General features: G+C 37.2%; 1 protein-coding gene and 1 pseudogene across 1 annotated transcript in view; one reads left to right on the top strand and one right to left on the bottom strand.

The window, feature by feature from the left end:
- RMND5A (required for meiotic nuclear division 5 homolog A) overlaps positions 1-19,514 on the top strand; it is a 68,813-nt gene that overhangs the window by 28,596 nt on the left and 20,703 nt on the right. The window contains exons 3-4 of the mRNA XM_053924232.2: positions 11,023-11,157; positions 12,557-12,657. Coding sequence (XP_053780207.1) covers positions 11,023-11,157; positions 12,557-12,657 — 236 coding nt within the window. The remainder of the gene's footprint in view (positions 1-11,022; positions 11,158-12,556; positions 12,658-19,514) is intronic.
- LOC112303134 (U2 spliceosomal RNA) lies at positions 11,749-11,868 on the bottom strand (annotated as a pseudogene).

Genomic DNA, 19,514 nt, shown 5'->3' with positions numbered 1-19,514 from the left:
ATTGGAGAATAATCATTAAATGAACAAGTAGAAATCCGAATGTTGTATGTGGATTGAATGAGATTGATAGATTGGTGAAGATTCTTAATTATTCTCAGTGATTCTTGTTTGTAGGATGCACTTAGACATTTAGGGAGTTACTGGCAGATTTCTGAGTTTGTAATAAGGTCTGTCATCTTCACTCACTTGAATGACCCTTTTTCTCTGGGGGAATAAAATGTGAGAGTATCTGTGACATCAGTCGGCCTTCTAGGCCTCTACTTTAGAAGAGGAACGAAACACCATCTCCCTTCCAGTGTTCTAGTTGTCACAGATAGCATAAAGGTAAGATAATTTGCCTAATGGTATTGATGGCAAAATCATCTTAACAGGCAGAAGAATCTGGAGGAGCAGATACGAAATTAGATCCATGCTCTTTCTTCAGAGCTAGGAGTAGTCTATTTAGTGTATGCACATGAAAGCGATTGCTTTAGCTTTCATGTGCATATACTCCATATTATCTAGTTACTCCGTATTATCTCCACTTTTTAAGTTAAATATATACTAGGCCAAGGGAGATGTCTATGAAAAGAAAATGAATAAAAACTAGGACTGACAGTAATTTTACTTTTTTGTTTTTTGTCAGAGTATTTCCAAATTTTAATGTATGCATTTAGTTTTAGACTATTGACTTGACATCTAAGAATAGGCTAGATAGTTCTTTAAAGAAAAAAGTGCTTAATTTTGGAGGAGAGACCTCTAATGCATTTTGGTGGTATAAATGGTGGGAGTTTTGCAGTTTCTACTGCAGATTACCCTCTGCCTGCTTTTGTATGTACTATAAAATAACCCCGTGTTGTTTGGATTGTAATTTCAGTTAATCTAAATGATCTTGTCTAATTAAATTGATATGCCTTAAAAAAAAAAGAAAAAGAAATTCAAGAGGTCTGTTGAGGGTATTGCCTATGAAAGGTAAAGGGGGTGGAAGTAAAATTGGACAGGGAAAACTTTCAGATCACAAGGTGGACTTGTTCTTCCTTCACGCAGCATGTTCCAGGTTGCCTTCTGGTATCATTTCCCTCCTGTCTGAAGAACTTAGTTTAGCAGTTCTTTTACAGCAGGTTTTCTGGCAGCAGCTTTAACTTGCCTTCATCTGAGAATCATTCTCGAAGGATATTTTCACTTGATATAAAATTCTGGGATGGCAGTTTTTTTTGCTTTCAGTACTTGAAAAATGTTGTGTCACTTGGTTCTGGTCTCCGTGGTTTCTTTTGAGAAATCTGGTAATTTGAATCATAATTCCCTTATAAGGAATGCATCACTTTTCTCTAGCTACTTACAAGAATATTTTCTTTGCAAACAAAAAGACTGCATTTTTCTTTCAAAATGTAGATAATTGCTCTGCAGTCTTTGATGATTCTGGCATCTGCATCATCTCAGCATTGGTGTCTGTTGAACGTCTTTTCCCATGAAAGTTTAGATTTTCCTGGTTCTTTGTATACCAAATAATTTTGCATTGTATCCTAGATGTTTTTATTTTATTTTTAATTTTTCCACTTTATTTTTTCATTTTTCAATTAGACTTGACATGCAATGTTATATTAGTTTCTGGTGCACAATGTGGTGATTGGACATTTCATTAACTTGTAAAGTGATCATCTCAATAATTCTAGCATCTACCCAACACTATACATAGTTACTACAATATAGGCTAAATTCCCTATGCTGCACTTTACATCCCTGTGACTATGACCTTGATAATTCCAACACCCACCCAACAACACTACACATAGTTACTACAACATTGGCTATGTTCCCTATGCTGTATTTTACATCCCCGTGACTATTTTATATCTGCTGATTCATGTTTAATCCCTTCACTTTTTCACCCAGTCTCCCAAACCCTCTCTCATTTGGCAACCATCAACTTGTTCTCTGTATATATGAGTTTGTTTCTGTTTTGTGTGTTTGTTTACTTTGTTTTTTAGGTTCCACATAAAGGTGAAATCATATGGTATTTATCTTTGTCTGGTTTATTTCATTTAGTGTAGTACCCTCTAGGTCCATCTGTGTTGTTGCAAATGGCCAGATTTCATTTTTTTATGGCTAAGTAATGTTCCATTGCATATATGTCCTATGTCTTCTTTATCCAACTGTCTGTTGATTGACACTTAGGTGTTTTCCCTATCTTGACTGTTGTAAATAATGCTGCAATAAACATGGGGGTGCATAAACTTTTCCAATTAGTATTTTGGATTTCTTTGGATAAATATCCAGAAGTGGAATTGCTGGGTCATATGCTAGTTCTATTTTTGATTTTTTGAGGAACCCCATACTCTTTTTTCATAGTGGCTGCACCAGTTTGCGTTCCCACCAACAGTGCAAATGGGTTCCCTTTTCTCTAAAACCTTGTGAACACTTGTTTGATTTATTGATGATAGCCATTCTGAGAGGTATGAGGTGACTTCTCATTGTTTTAATTTATATCTCTCTGATGATTAGTGATGTTGAGCATCTTTTCATATGTCTATTGGCCGGCCATCTGTATGTCCTGTTAGGTGAAATGTTTACTCAGGTCCTCGGGCACTTTTTTTTTTTTTTTTTTTTTGGTGTTATGTTATATGAGCTCCTTTTATGTCTCTTTTTTAATTAAGATTTTATTTATTTATTTTTAGAGAGAGAGGGATGGAGGGAGAAAGAGAGGGAAGGAAACCTCAGTGTGTGGTTGGTTGCCTCTAGCACACCCTCACTGGAGGCCTGGCCCACAACCCAGGCATATGCCCTGACTGGGAATCAAACCTGTGACCCTTTCATTCACAGTCTGGCACTCAATCCACTAAGCCACACCAGCCAGGGTGCGTTCCTTGTGTTTTGGACATCAACCCCTTATCAGATATGCCATTGGCAAATGCTCATTTAGTGGGTAATTTTTTTGGTTTGTTGATAGTTTCCTTCACTATGCAAAACCTTTTTATTTTGGTATAGTCCCATTTATTTATTGTTTCTTTTGTTTCCCATGTTCAAGAAGACATATCAAAAAAATATTACTAAGAACAATGACAGAGTTTTCAGTGTTATTTCCCTAAGAGTTTTATGGTTTCAGGTCTCATATTTAAGCCTTTGATCCATTTTTCCCTTTTTATTGAATTTATTGAGGAGACACTAGTTAACAAAATTATACAGGTTTCAGGTGCACAATTCTACAATTCAGGTGCATCATCTATACTCTGTATTGTATATTCACCCCCCCAAAGTCAAGTCTCCTTCTATCACCATTTATCCCCCTATACCCTCCTTCACCTCTTTCCACCCGCCTTCCCACACCCCCTGCAATTGCCACACTGTTGTCCATGTCCATGACTTTTTTCTCCGCTCAATTTCTCCACCCCTCCTGACTCAGCCCCCCACCCAGACAGTTGTCAGCTGACTCGCTACCTATGAGTCTGTCAGTATTTTGCTTGTTAGTTCATTTTGTTCATTAGATTCCACATATGAGTGAAATCTGTTGGAACTTTTCTCTGACTGGCTTATTTCACTTAGCATAATGCTCTTGAGGTCCATCCATGCTGTCTTCTTAATCCATTTTGAGTTCATTCTTGTATATGGTATAAGAAAGTTAAGTAGTTTCTTTTTTTTTTTTGCATGTATCTGTTTAGTTTACCCAACACCATTTATTGAAGAGATTGTTTTTACCCTATGGTATATTCTTGCCTCCTTTGTCACAGATTAATTGACCATAGACGCATGTATGTATGTCTTTTTAAAAAAATATATTTTACTGATTTATGCTATTTCAGTTGTCCCAATTTTTTCCCCTTTGCCCCCCTCTGCCCAGTACCCCCATTCCCTCCAGCAGTCTCCCTCTTTAGTTCATGTCCATGGATCATGCATATAAGTTCTTTGGCTACTCCATTACCTATACTGTTCTTAACATCCCCCTAATTTTAACCTGCCAGTTTGTGCTTCTTAATCTTTGCACCTTTCCCCTGTTCCCCCCCTCCTACTGATAACCCTCCAAATGATCTCCATATCTATGCTTGTTTCCTTAGTTTGCTATTTGGATTCAGTTATTGATAGCTGTGAATTTATTGCCATTTTAATGTTCATCATTTTGATCTTTTTCTTATATAATTCCCTTTAGCATTTCATATAATAATGGCTTGGTGATGATGAACTCCTTTAGTTTTATCTTGTCAGGGGAGTACTTTATCTGCCCTTCTATTCTGAATGATATGTTTTCTGGATAGAGTAATCTAGGTTGTAGGTCCTGGCTTTTTATCACTTAAGAGTACTTCTTGCCAGTCCTTTCTAGCCTGCAAAATTTCTTTTGAGAAATCAGCTGACAGTCTTACTGGGACTCCTTTGTAGGTAACTATCTGCTTGTCTCTTGCTGCTTTTAAAATTCTCTCTTTATTTTTAACATTTGGCATTTTAATTATGATGTGTCTTGGTGTGGTCCTTTTTGGGTCCATCTTGTTTGGGACTCCTTGTGCTTCCTGGATTTGTGTGTCTATTTCCTTTACCAAATTAGGGTAGCTTTTTTTCATCATTTTTTCAAGTAAGTTTTCAATTTCTTGCTCTTCTTTTTCTCCCTCTGGCTCACCTATGATTTGGATGTTGGTATGTTTAAAGATGTCCCAGAGGTTCCTAAGCCTACCCTCTTTTTTTAAAATTCTTTTTCTTCCTGCTGTTCTGATTGAATGCTTTTTCCTTCCTTGTGTTCCTAATTGTTTATTTGATTCTCAGCTTCATCCCCTACCACTGTTGGTTCCCTGTGTATTTTTCTTTATTTCACTTAATGCAACCTTTGTTTCTGCCTGTGTCTTTTTTATGGTGTTGAAGTACCCGATGAGTTCTTAGAGCATCCTGATAACCGGTGTTTTGAACTGTGAATATGATGGGTTGCTTATCTCTATTTCATTTAGTTCTTTTTCTGGAGTTTTGTTCCGTCCTTTCATTTGGACAGTATTTCTTTGTTTCCTCACTTTGGCAGCCTCTCTGTGTTTGTTTCTGTGTATTAGGCTTTGACTCTACCAGGTCTTAGTGTACCTGTTAAATTGTATGGGGCGTTGCCTTAATCACCAGGGCTGGACAACCTGTGTCACTGCTCTGTCTCTCTGGGTGGGGGAGGGCCTGCAGAGGGGACAAAGCTGCTGCCTGGCCTCTGGAGTTTTGCCTAGGGGGAAGCTGTCTCCCTGCTCGTACTTCACTTTCTTTCCATATGCCATTGGTGCCCTTCCAGCTGTTGCCCTGGTGCTGAGTCTGAGGGTGTGGGTCTGTATGCGTCCTAAGTCTGTTGCAGGCCCTTTAAGAGGGTTCTTCCACAACCCCAACCACCCCTGGTTTCTACATCTAGAAATTATGGGGAGTTTGCTGAGACCCTGGGCTAGGATCCCTGGCTCCCAAGGTATCCCTCCCATTTTTTTATCCATCACACATAATTGTGGTACCACCCATTCCCATCTCTGTGTCTTTCTGTGCCACTCTGCCCCTCCTACCTGTCTGGATGAATGTGGCTTCTTTAAATCCTTGGTTGTTGGACTTCCACACAGCTCTATTTTCTGTTCTGGGTGATAATTATTTTGTAGTGTAGGTGTCTTTTTTGCTATAGTTGTGTGCAGGAGCAGTGCATGTTTACCTATGCCTCCATCTTCACTGGAAGTTCTCTGAATTTATTTCTGGGCTCTCTGTTCTGTTTCACTGATTTATGTATCTTTTTATGCCAGTAGCATGCTGTTTTGATTACTATAGTTTTGTAGTGTAGTTCGATATCAGGTTATCAGGATGCTCCAAGAACTCACTGGAATACCTCTAACTTTATTCTTCTTTCTTAAGATTGTTTTGGCTATTCAGGGTCTTTTGTGGTTCCATGCATATTTTAGGATTATTTGTCCTAGTTCTGTGAAAAATACCATTGGTATTTTGCTAGGGATTGCATTGGACCTGTAGGTTATTTGGGGTAGTATGGACATTTTAATGATGTTGATTCTTATATCATGAGCATAGTTTATGTTTCCATCTATTTGTATCTCTTCAGTTTCTTTCTTCAATGTCTTCAGTTTTCTGAGTACAGGTCTTAGTTAAATTTATTTTTAGCTAATTTATATTTTGAAATTTAATTGTAAATGGGATTGTTTTCTTAATTCTCTTTCTGACAAATCATTATTGATATAGAAAAATGCAACCAACTTTAAATATTAATTTTGTTTCCTGCTACTTACTGAATTCATTTATCAGTTCTGATAGTTTTGGTGGATTTTTTAGGGTTCTCTATATGTAGTATCATGTCATCTGTTAATAATGACTTTTCTTTCTTTCCAGTTTGGATGCTTTTTTTCTTATTGTTATCGCTAGGACTTCCTGTACTATGTTGAATAAAGTGGTGAATGTGGACATCCTTGTCTTTTTTCTAATCTTAAAGCTTTCCACTTTTCACTAGTGAATATGTTAGCTATGGGATTGTCATATATGGCATTTATTATGTTGAGATATGTTTCTTCTATTTTCACTTTGCTGAGAGTTTTAATCATAATTAATGTTGGATTTTGTCAAATATTTTTCTGTACCTATTGGTAGGATCATTTGATTTTTATCCTTATTGTGTTTTAGGTAGTTAAATAATAAATTTAATTGATTTATAGATATTGGACCACCTTTGCATCTCAGGAATAAATCCCAGCTGATCGTTGTGTGTCATATTTTTAATATATTGAAAAATTCAGTTTGCTAATATTTCGGTGAGGATTTTTGCATCTGTGTTCATCAGACATATTGGCCTTAATTTTCACTTTTGTAATGTCTTTCTCTGGTTTTGGTATGAGGGTAATGCTTGCCTTGTAAAATGAGTTTGGGAGCCTAGCCTCCTTTTCAGATTTTTGGAACAGTTTGAGAAGGATAGGCATTCCTTCTTTCATTGTTTGGTAAAATTTACCTGTGAAGCCATTGGTACAAGATGTTTCGTTTGTTAGGTGGTTTTTGATTACTGATTTGATTTTGTTAGTACTTACTGGTCTGTTTCTTCCTTATTTAGTCTTGGAAGATTTTATGTTTCTAGGACTTTACCCATTTCTTCCAGGTTGTTTCATTTGTTGGCAAAAATTGTATTTTATTATAATCTTTTGTATTTCTCGGGTGTCAGTTGTCATTTCTCCTCTTTCATCTCTTTTTATTTATTTAGGCCCTCTTTTTTTCTTGATGAGTCTGACTAAAGGTGTATCAATTTTGTAATATTTTCAAAGAACCAGGTTTCATTGATCTTTTGTATTTTTTTAGACTCAATTTTGTTTATTTTTGCACTGATCTTTATTATTTCCTTTCTTCTCCTTACTTTGGGCCTTGTTCTTTTTTCTAATTCCTTTATGTGTAAAGTTAGATTGTTGATTTGAGAATTTTCTTGTTTCTTCAGGTAAGCCTGTATTGCTATGAATTTCACTCTAAGAACTGCTTTGGCTGTGTTCCATAGGTATTTTGGGGTCATTGTATTTTCATCTCATTTGTCTTAAATATCTTTTGATTTATTTTTTATTTTTTATTATTTTTTTTTGCTGGAAAGATTTGTTTTATTTATTTATTTTTTTGATATATTTATTGATTATGCTATTACAGTTGTCCCATTTCTGCTCCTTCTTGATTTATTTCTTGATACTATTATTAGCCCACTTATTTAATAGCATTATAAATCATGGTCCATGTTTTTGTGTGTTTTTTAGTTTTATTCTTGTAATTGGTTTTTAGTTGTATACCTTTGTGATTAGAGACGATGTTTAATATGATTTCTTGATATGATTTCAATCTTCTTAAATTTATTGATACTTGTTTTTTGGCCTACCATGTGATATACCTTGGAAAATGTTCCATATGCACTTCAAAAGAATGTGTATTCCTCTTTTGTGTGAAATGTGTATCCTAGACATTTTTAATGTTCTGTTATGAGACTCTAGGTTTTGTTTAAATTCTGTGGAAAATACTGATGTTTTTGTTTTAGTATGCAGAGACCTGGAGGTAGGTTCATTACACAAGTTATGGCCAGTCTTCTCTGAGTTGTAGTTTCAATGTCAGCTTTGTTTACAAAGCTATTGTGTCCTATTTGTGTGCCGACCAGTAGCCATTTTAGGACTTGAAAACCAGGTCCGTCCCCTAGTTCAGTTTTGCTGCTTAGGGTCATAACCATGCATGTGCAACTCAAGTATAAGCCGAGGAGTTCACAAACAACTCTTACGTTCTTCCGTCTCTGTGTCTTTCTGGGACTTTATGGTTCTCTAGGGCTACTATTTTGGTAATCGGGCCAGAAAGCTGGGGCTTCACTTACTTGCTTTGATGGTGTCTGTATCTGGGCCTAGGTAGTGGAAGGACAGAGAGCAAAGATGCATTAGGGGTTCCCCCCCTCTTTTGGGACCACGACTCCTCTGACTAGGAAGGATCCCCTCTTTCAGAGCTTTAGGTAGCCTGCTGTGGTAGGCAGAGTTCTAAAGCTACCTTGCCAAGATTCTTGTTCCCTTGTTATTCAGTCAGACATTAATCTAGGTATGCTGTGAAGGGACTTGGCAGATATAATTAAGATTACTAAATAGTTGGCCTTAAAATGGGGAGATTATTTAGGTGGGCCCAGTGTCATACCATGAGCCCTTACAAGCAGCAGAGGTGGGCAGGGAGATTCAAAGTGTGAGGGGGATGTCACCTCTGTTGTTGGCTTTGAAGATAGGAGAAGGGGCATGAGACCTGGAATGTGGGTAGCCTTTAGAAACTGAGAACAATCCCTACTCTAGTCGGTAAGGAAATAGAGACTCCAGGCCTACAACTGCATGGGACAATTCTGACAGCAGCCTCAATGAGCCTAAAATTGGTTTCTTCCTGGATTCCAGATAAGAGGCCAGATCACGGCCACCTTTTTTTCAGCTTTGTGGGACCTGGAGCAGAGAAATACCTGAGTCTATTGGATTTCTGACCTACAGAGCTGTGAGATAATAAAATTGTGTTGTTTTAAGTTGCAATAGAAAACGAATATACCTGTAGACTGCCTTGACCTAGAGGTGGAAGAAAATAGAGGGAGGGGTAAAAAAGCATGCAGTTTCCCTTATTCTCTGAGTGGTGGGAAAGCCCATTCCTCTTCCTTACGGCAGAACTAAGGGGCTTACCCTGGAACTCTGTCTTCACATCCTGGGCACCGAGTTCTGGGCTTTGGCTGTATTGCATCTGCCTGAGAGATATTGAGGAGAGAGAAGTAGTAAACTTATTACCAGTTCTATGACCTTCTTCCTCAATCCTCGTACTACTGTTCACTTTTTAAAGTGTCCCCAAATAGCTCCTTTATTTATTCTGTCCTCATTTTATAACTGCATTCAGTGGGGGAGACAGGGTAGAGTGTGCTAACTTGATCTTATCCAGAACTGAATTAGTTTATTATGAAAAGAATTTTGTTCTTTGTGTGGAGAACGGTAATCTCCAGTGGTAGTTTCTGCTAATACTTTAATGTACACTTCTTGCATATTTTTTCTTAAACAGTTGCAGGTGTTCTTTTTTTAAAAAAACAGCAACAATAAAAATGGGGTCATAATTTTGTAGAGGTTGCTTTTTTTCACTTAAGGTGTTAGGGGCATTTTTACATGTTAGTAGATACACAGTAAGGAACCTCACTTTTTAATTGTGAATAGTAATGCTAAAATAGTTGCGACTACCATTTCATTTAACCAGTATGGGAGTGTATTAATTTGCTAGGGCTGCTATAATAGTACCACAGATGAGGTGGCTTAAACAAACATTTATTTTCCACAATCTTGGGGGCTAGAAGTTTGAGATCAAGGTGTTGGCAGGGTTGCTTTCGTCTGAAGCTTCTCTGCTTGGGTTGTAGATAGCCATCTTCTCCCAGTGTCTTTACATGGCGTCTTAGTCAGCTTATGACATTTTACAATACCATAGACTGGGTAGTTTAAACAACAACAAAACACAGTTCTGGAGACTGAGAAGTCCAAGATCAAGGTCCTAGCCAATTTATTTCCTATTGAGGGCCGACAACCTCCCTTCTGGCTTGCTGATGACTGCTTTCTCACTGCATCCTCATATAGTGGGGAGCAGTAGGGAGAAGAAGGTGGGGAGACAGCATGCAAGAACACGTGCTCTGGTGTTTCTTCCTTGTTTTCCCTTACGACTTCATTTAACTTTTATCACCTCCTCACAGACAATTATAGTCATATGCAGTTAGGCCCTCAATGTAGGAATTGGGGGGGGGCACCGATATTCAGTCCATTGCACATGGTCTTCCCTCTGTACCTGTCTGTGTCATAATTTACTTTTTTTTTTTTAATTAGGATACCAATCCTAATGGATTAGGATCCACCCTAAAGAACTCATTTTAACTTGATGTGTATTGGGAGTTAGGATTTCAACACAGAAATTTTGAGAGGATGCAGTGCAGTCCATGATAAGGTGGTAGTGTTATTTTTTTCCCCTTAAGGTAAGGAAGCTGAGGCTCAAAAACCTTGTGTAATGTGGCCGAGATCACACAGTTGATAAAGGATAGAACCAGGATTCAAATCCAGGTAGATTGGCTCCAGAGCCTGTGCTCTTAACCACCTGGTCATCCCCCTACCTCCATTCCCCACCTTGGCACTGCGGTTGTTGGGATGTGTCATGGATTATTTAACTAATTCTGAATTGAGCATATGGGTTTTCGCACCTTTTTAAAATCCTATTAATGCTGCATTGAACGTGATTTTACAGGCATCACTATGCACCTCTGAAAATAATTGATATTGTGTAATGCCTAGAAATCAATTACTCACAGAAATCACTATTAAATTTATATGGTTTTGCAAAATGCCTTCTGAAACATCACCTGTTTACTCTCCCAGCAATAACCAACGAGTATCAAGTTTTAGAAAGGAGAAATGGAAAAACTACTTCCTGTCATAGGCTACAGATGAATTTGAATTGGGCACTTATTGGGGGGTATCTCAGAAGGAAATGAAGGCCATCCTTTTAGTTGGGGTGAAAATCATGTACAGTGATACATCCTACTCAATTCATGAGTTACTTTCTTTTTTTCAGAATTTTGATTCTGACATAAGCAGTGTGGGAATAGATGGCTGCTGGCAGGCAGACAGCCAGAGGCTTCTCAATGAGGTGATGGTGGAGCACTTCTTTCGACAAGGAATGCTGGATGTAGCCGAGGAGCTCTGCCAGGTAACAGTGTGCCGACTGTGAGAAGGTGAAAAAGAAACAAAGGAACTCTTTGTGGAGTTTTGAGTCTTCTTTTAGCCATAGATAGATTTTTAGTATTTTAATTATCAGGGCTGACCTCATTTTACTAGGAAATCTTTTTTATAATTGGAGAAAATTAATAATCCTAGAACTTCTTGATTGGATTATTTCCTTATTCCTGCCCCAAAATGTTGGTTCTGAGTCCTCAGCAAAGTTGTTAGAAGGGATGCTACTGTTTTCATTTTTCTCTTGATAGCGAGGGTTAGTTTAGAAAAGAACAAAGAGGTTTATGTTTGTCCTTCTGGTCTGGCCCAACCTGTAGAATTTTATCAAATGAATTTCAAGCTGAAATTTACTTCAGATGGTTATCATTTGTCTTTTATTTCTATTAGACGTAAGTGTAGGGATCTCAGAACAGTTTACCAAATACCATCTAATCATAATGGTAGCAGCTGCCACGTATTGAGTACTTACCACTTATCTTTATTTTGCACGGCAGTCCTGGGAGGTAGCATCTGAGGTCTGGAGCAGTAACTTTCCCAAGGCCATACAGGTTCTTAGTAAAGTAACTAGGTAGGATTCAGTCCCAAATTTATGCATCTTCAAATTGTGTCCTCTGCTACCATGTGCTATTGTATTTTCTGATAAGAACAGATACTACACTTGATCTTAGCCAAAAGGCAGAGGAGCTTTTTTATTGTATTTTCTGTTGCAAGACTGTAAGGTTTAAATAATTTAAGGCTAGTCTGTAAACAAAACCTCTAATCCTTTTATATTTTAAACAGATAAACTGTAACTAAGTTATTTCTCCATACTTTATGAGAATTATATTTGTCTATAGAAAGTTCCTAAAATAAATTTCATTTAGGATTAAGTTTGTTTATAAGTAACAAAGACCCAAAATACCAGTGGCTTAAACAGTTTTTCTTTCTGCACAGAAATAAGAGGTAGTAAGCCATCCATAGCGTATACTGTAGTAGCTGTGCTCCATGAAGCGCTTAGGGACCTAGGCTCTTTGTAGCTCTCCTTTTTCTAAGCTGTCCTCTGTCCTCATGGTCTCGTATACCAATGAAAACTACACCTTTTGGTATTCCAGAAAGGGGCAAAGAGTACATGCTTATAGTTCACTGGCCAGAACTTTGTGTTGCAATCATACCCAGCTTTATTCTGTATGACTGTATGCCCAGCTAAAATTAAGGGTTCCACTACTTTGGAAAAAGAGGAAGAATGATACTAGGGCTCAGTCATCTGTCTCTACCATAGAAATACATGTTAAAAAGAAAGATCTTGAATGGTTTGTCCCATATTTAATTTATAATATGCTTTTACTATATCTCTTTATCCCAATTACTGCTAACAAAAGTTTTTTCTATGTTTTCAGGAATCTGGTCTTTCTGTAGACCCCAGTCAGAAAGAACCATTTGTGGAGTTAAACCGAATATTAGAAGCATTAAAAGTCAGAGTTCTGAGACCTGCTCTGGAGTAAGTTACTGAGTTTGTTTTCTTTTGAATACTTTGAGAGAACTCTGTAAGGAAACTTTTTTAGACAATACATTAAAGATTTTGAGATCTGTATCACACCTGGGGTATATGTCAGAGAAATCAAGGGAGAATTATTTTATTTCTTTTAGCTAAGGGAATATGGGAGATGTGTAATACGAGAAATGGTTAGAGCTTACTTCACTTATCAATTGATCTGAATTCCCATGAGAGAGAGGGTTTCCTGTGTCCAGGCTATACTGTCACTTTAGACTAGTATTATAACTGAGCACCGTTGTTCAGGCAGGTTGAGTTTGACATTTGAACTTCCATAATGGGCCAGGTCTGTGCTACTATTCTAAAAAAAACAATATAATTGGAACTAAGTTGTATGTGTAGAGAGGGCAAAGATTGTTATGATGGAGTTCTATTCTAATTACCACTGTAAAATTTAATTATTTACTGTGAACTTGTTATTGCTATGAATTATCTGAAATTACTAAGCCATGATAAATACCATCCTAGAGTGATCAGCAGATTTTTCTGTAAAGGGCCAGATAGTAAATATTTTAAGCTTTGCAAGCCACATAAGGTCTCCATCACATCTTCTTTGTTTTATTTTACAACCCTTTCAAAAGGTAAAAAACTAGCTTGGCCATCTGGCATACAAAACAAGCAGCAAGCCATATTTGGCCGTTGACCATGGTTTGCTGACCCTTGTCCTAGAATTTTTTAATGTGAGGATTACTGGGTTATTTATTGAAAGGAAGGAGGGTGGGAGAAAAGCTCCCAAAAGGAAGACACTGGCTGATAGAAACAGTGATGTTGTTGTGAGATAATGGCCTTAGAATCCTGGTATTTTAAAATTGGCAGTATTTGAGATCATTGTTACCAGAAAAAAAATTGTTTGGAAGATCCTTGTTGATTTTCTAAAATGCACATTTTTTTCTGCTAGCCTATTTAATTATTATAAATTAATTTTATAGAGTTCTTAAACCAGTCCAGATAAACAAGTAGAGATAGATAAATTCCTGTGTAAATTTATAAATTATAAATTCCTATATAAATTAAATATGAGGTAGGTAGGTACTATATATTTAAAGATAGATGTTACTTAAATGGTACCATTGGCTATGATGCATAGTACCTTTATAATTTTTTGATTTTTTTAAAAAGATTTCAGATTGTGATACACCTGGAAGATTAAATTCAGATACCTCTAATACCTCTTGAATAAAGTATGGCAACCACTCTGCTGTCTCCTTTCATATTTTATATAGATAAAACATCTATAAAGGGGAGTGAGAGAACCTAATAAAAATATGTGGATTTTCCAGATGTTATATAGTGATTTGGAAATAATATTTGAGTTATTCAAGGTAGTATTTATCCATTAATTTCTCAGGCTTTTCATCAAACTTTTATTGAGTGCTTACTGTGTACCAGCGACGGTGCTGAGTATTTGGACATCCTCAGCAAAGTGTTCAAGGCTTTTTCCTTTTGGAATGAAGGAAATTGATAAGACCCTTTTAACTTTGTTCTTTTTCTGTAAGATCTAAATGTCTTACTGATAATTATACAGATCAGTTATTTCTGTAAATGTTTCCTGTGATATCCTCAAGCAATGCCTTTCAGGCAAAGGGAGGCGTGTTCCATTTGGTTGGTGGTAACAGTGTAAATTACAGTAAAAGTTTTCTCATTTCACTTTTCTGGGACTATTGCCATGTTGTTGATATATACCAGCATAGGGGAATGTAGTGATAGTTATAGTGGTGAGTACTTATGATGTGCCTAGCGTTGTTCTAAGCATTTTACATGCATTAATATGTACTTTAACATCCATTATTTTAACAGATGTTTTACGTGTATTAACTTATAATCCTCATAATAATCCTATGAAGAAGATATTCATTTTACAGAGGAGGAATTGAGGCCTGGATCATACTCCCTGAAAAAAAAATATGGAGTAAAAGATTGTATGATAAACGCTTCACAAAATATTTCCTTAATACTCTCCTGTAAGAGATTTACTTTGGTATATTAGATGGTCCATTGGCAGTCCTAAAGAAACTCATTAAATTTTGTACCCAGTGTTTCCCATGCATATTTGATCCTTGTCCACCCACACTCCCATAATGCCTATTAAAACCCACAAAATTGGAGCTCTGTGGAACATAAGTTTGGAAAATGATAGTTTAATGGACATCCCTTTAAAACAACTCAAACTTTTCCAATTCTTGCCTATTACTGCTGAATATAAGCAGTATTTACCTAGCATCTTTTATGGGTAAGGTAGAGAAAATTCACTCTGTGTGTAGCAAAAGTTGAAAAATGTAGGACATCAGTTTGGGGAACTGAAGATATAAGGGGAAAATATCTTTCAATTGTGTGGCATCTTCTTTTTGTATCTGTTGGGAGGAAAGCATATGGAACCACCCAAGTGGGGAAAGAGGAAGGTGAGAGGCTGCAGTAGTTCCTTCCAGGCAGCCTAGGCAGCTGAGGAGACAGGCTAATTTGGACAGAGGCCATGGAAGGACTCAATGAGAAGGAAGTCTGGAGAGTGTTACCTAGTAATTGCAAATAGTGAGACAGTGGAAAGAAGAAAGAAAAGAATAGTGATATGGTACAGAGAAATGGCAGAAGAATAGCTATTTACACTTACACATCAGGAGGCTGCCTACTTTTTGTTCCTGCCCTTATATTTCTGAGTTTGTGTGCCCAATGGAAAGGATACAGAAGGGAAGATAACACAATGGAATGTAAAGGCCAAGAGGGGAAAACATATTTGGGGTAATAATATCATTTTCTGTTGTCTGTTTTATGTTTGTTGCTGGAAAAGTTTAAATGAAGTTCTAAGACAATAGATACTCCTCAGGAAGAAGAATTGGCTTGGCCATCCCTCATCTGGATATATTCTCTCCATGGAATTGAATAGGCAAACCATGACAATAGAGAAATTGAGAATCTCTATAAAAAGAAAAGGAAAATTGAAATAAACTATCCATGAAATTGTTTAATTTTTTAATTTTTTAAAATTTATTTATTTATTTTTATTCAGTTACAATTGTCTGCATTTTCTCCCCATCCCTCCACCCCACCCCAGCCAATCCCACCTCCCTCCCCCACCTCTATCCTCCCCCTTGATTTTGTCATTGTGTCCTTTATAGTGTCTCCTGTACACCCCTCTCCCCACTATCCCCTCCCCACTCCCCTCTGGCTATTGTTACGTTGTTCTTAATTTCAGTGTCTCTGGTTATATTTTGTTTGCTTGAAGAGGATGCGGAGAAAAGGGAACCCTAGTACATTGTTGGTGGGAATGCAGACTGGTGCGGCCACTGTGGAAAACAGTATGGAATTTCCTCAGAAAACTAAAAATGGAACTACCCTTTGACCCAGCAATTCTGCTGCTGGGATTATACCCTAAGAACCCTGAAACACCAATCCAAAAGAACCTATGCACCCCAATGTTCATAGCAGCACAAGTTACAATAGCCAAGTACTGGAAGCAGCCGAAGTGCCCATCAGCAAATGAGTGGATCAAAAAACCATGAAATTGTTTTAAAGAGGAAGGAGTTAGAGTAGGCCAGGAGGGGGAGCTAAGAAGGACACTGGAGTTTGGTGCTTGTAAAATGCTGATTTATTATTAACTCAGGTTAATAAAATCTGTTGGTTTTGTGGTAGGAAACTAGCAGTACATAAGGTAATGTTATATTTAAGTACTGTATTAAAAACCACCAGTTTACAGAACTGTGTTGATCAATAGGGTGGCCCCTGCCACACCTGCTATTAGGCACATTTACCAAACTGCATTTCTGAGAAACTCATGTAAAGTTGGAAGTGTGTGTATTGTGTTTTTAAATAGATTGAAATGTGTAATTATACAGTTTGTACGGTTTCTTAAATGCCATGTTAAGGACGAAGATTCACACCAGTTCTGAGATGAGTAAAATGTTAGAGATTCCAGTGATGGACTCAACCCATATCTGAGAAATTACCATTGAAAATATCTCAGAAATAATATGTTAGCTATCCATTTCAGTCTCTAAAGCAAAGTTTATAGGGTTCCTAACTTTTGGCTGAACTTTGATTTTCATCATTTTTGCAATTCTCTGAATTTTTATGCACTTGATTTAGTCACCAGTAATGATCAGCCAGGTCCACACCTGTGGAGTAAATAAATGTCACTCGTTCCCTGAACTTCATTTTTTACCCCCAAGAATATAGCCCTAAAGGAAACTAGAAAAAGGAGGTACTCATAAGCCTTGAAAAATGCAATGACAGGTTGTAGTGGAGTGTACTGTGGGAATTGGCAAGAGCCATTTTTATTTCGCTATTACCAGAAATAGACACCAGCACAGATTGGCCAAATTGTGAGAGGAGGGAGAAAAACAGATTAATTCTGTCAGTTAAATTCCTGGGGGAGAACAGCAAACTGTGAAGGTAGAATCTTGTTTTAATTATTTTTGGAATGATAGGGAAATTCTAAATGTGGAGCTAACAATGCGCCAAGTCTTTGTAGAGGCCTGACAAGTAGGATAATTAATGCTTGGTGTTTCTGTGGTGTAACTGTGTAGATGTGGGTTGCTAATAAGTAAGTATTATTGTTTAGGGTCTTTTATGGAAGAGGCCCAAAAGGTCTGGAGGATGCAGGGGCAGTGAACAGAGATAGATGATTGTGACATTGTGTGACCTTAATGGGCATCATCTCTTTGTTTGCAGTATTTTTCTAAAAAGGAGTGGTTCCAAAGCTGACAGTGCTCGTTGGAGATTTGGGAGCAGAATTTCTTTTTTAAAAAATCACAGTAAAGTTCTAATATAGCTGAATGTTTACAGCTTAATATAGCTTGCTGGTTTATGCTGTAGTGGTGGTTGGCTTATTAAAAATTAAAAATCAAAAGTGTTCTGCTAGAAATACCATTATCCAGAGTATAGCATCATATATCCTCAAATCTCTAACTAGGTTTTTCTCTTTTTGGTCATGTTTTCTAGTGCTTTGTAGGCAGTGGGTTAAGCTTTTGGTTCTGATTATAGTTTTGTGCTTTGTAGGTTTTCGATTTGGTTGTTACAAGGTTAACTAAGCCTGTGACTATCTTTTACCCCCATTTTTGCTTCATGAATCAAATACCCAAATATTCAGTGTGAACTTCTAGCTAAGAAAACTTAAAACATTTTTTGAAGTGGATTAACTCACATGCACATTGTCATATTCTCACCCAGTTGCTTCTATAAAAATTCAAGTGGCACAGAATATTACATGGAAGTGCCCGTGTAACTTTTTAAAAATATAATCTTAAATACAATTTTCTTACTGAAAATATGACTTTGAAGAATGGTCACAGTTCACCCATTCAGTAAACACATATCAAGTAGTTATTATTCAATGTCTTTTTGTGCCAGTCTCTGTATATAGTGCTTTAACCAGTCCCCTCTTCTAATGCCCACAACCCTTCGAGGTACCCCCACTTAATAGTAAGGAAACAGGCTTTTAGAAAATTAAGTAGTAGATTGCCCAAATTCACACTGCAGAGCTGGATTTAAGTTCACAGATCGTTGATTCTTCTAATCTGTACTCCTTATCTATATACCCTGTTCAAAGAGGCATTCAAAGAGGGGGTGTGACAAGATGAGCAAGACACCGCCCCTGCCTTATGAGACCAGAAACCATCTTACCAAAGAGATTATACAGTGAGCCATGTGAGAGGTTCAGATAAAGAATATCTAAAGTTCAGTAGATTATTAGGAAAATTATAGACAGTACGGTAATTTAGCATGAGCCTTGAATTTTTCAACTCTATTCTCAGCTACTCAATTTGTGTTTGTACTTTTGCAAAAAATTAACTAGCATCCATGTTGGGAGAAAGGCTTCTAATTTTGTAGAGGGAACAAGTCTTCTCACTGGACCAGCTTTAATTCACCTGGACACATCACTGTTGATGGTAATATAAGTTGATAGACGAGATTATCTGAACATGTTTGCATGTTTTTCTTGGCCTGCACCTCTCTACCTTCATTCTGTTCTCAGTGGGCCTATTTTCCTTCTTTCATTCTTCATACTACATGACAGATGCCTTTAATTTATCCTGTTGGACAGTCACTGCTTTCTTCATCCACTGGTTGCATAATATCCCTTCCTGGCATAAACTCCTTGGTTTTCTAGCCTAGCCCTCCTTCACCTTAAAAAAGAAGAGTGGAGTGTCAGACATCTTGGTGGAAAATAGAAAACTAATCTCATTTTTTATCCATTTCTTTCAGACCCATAGTAATAGAACATAGAATCCCAAACTCGATCAGTCCCTCAAATTTACATCTTTCTTTATTGTACCACTGTGAGCCTTCCTTGTCTTTATAAAGTAACCTCCTGCCTCTAAGATCCCTATGTTCTTTCTCTCTGTTGAGGCTATGGACAGCCCTCTCTATACAATTCCAATACGCCCACTTTTGTGTACCACAGTTTGAATAACAGTGGTTCTCCAACAACACAGTTCAAATTTCAGTTACCATAATATATGTTAACTGTGAATAATTGCATAAAATACAAACTTCCATGTCAACTCTTCAGTCTACAAATCACTATGTAAATAGCAGGTGTGCATCACGATCATTATCAGTCACATCACTTCCTTCTTAAGTCTCCCGGTGATTGGGTCACCCTGCATCTGTTATGTATCTCACCCTCGGACAGCAAGTGTATGGTTGTGTTGGCACCTAACTCCCAGTGATAAACCCATGTAATATATTACAGAAATGGATTATTGAAAGAGAGACTTGGTCAACAAAAATGAATTACTAGAAGTTAAATTGAATGTTATTAGAAAGATTTGAAAGTGGAAACAACAGAGTAAAGCTGTATGAAACCTAAG

This window comes from Desmodus rotundus, chromosome 5, assembly GCF_022682495.2.
Source record: "Desmodus rotundus isolate HL8 chromosome 5, HLdesRot8A.1, whole genome shotgun sequence".
Classification (NCBI taxonomy): domain Eukaryota; kingdom Metazoa; phylum Chordata; class Mammalia; order Chiroptera; family Phyllostomidae; genus Desmodus; species Desmodus rotundus.
This window is presented reverse-complemented; position numbering and strand designations above follow the sequence as displayed.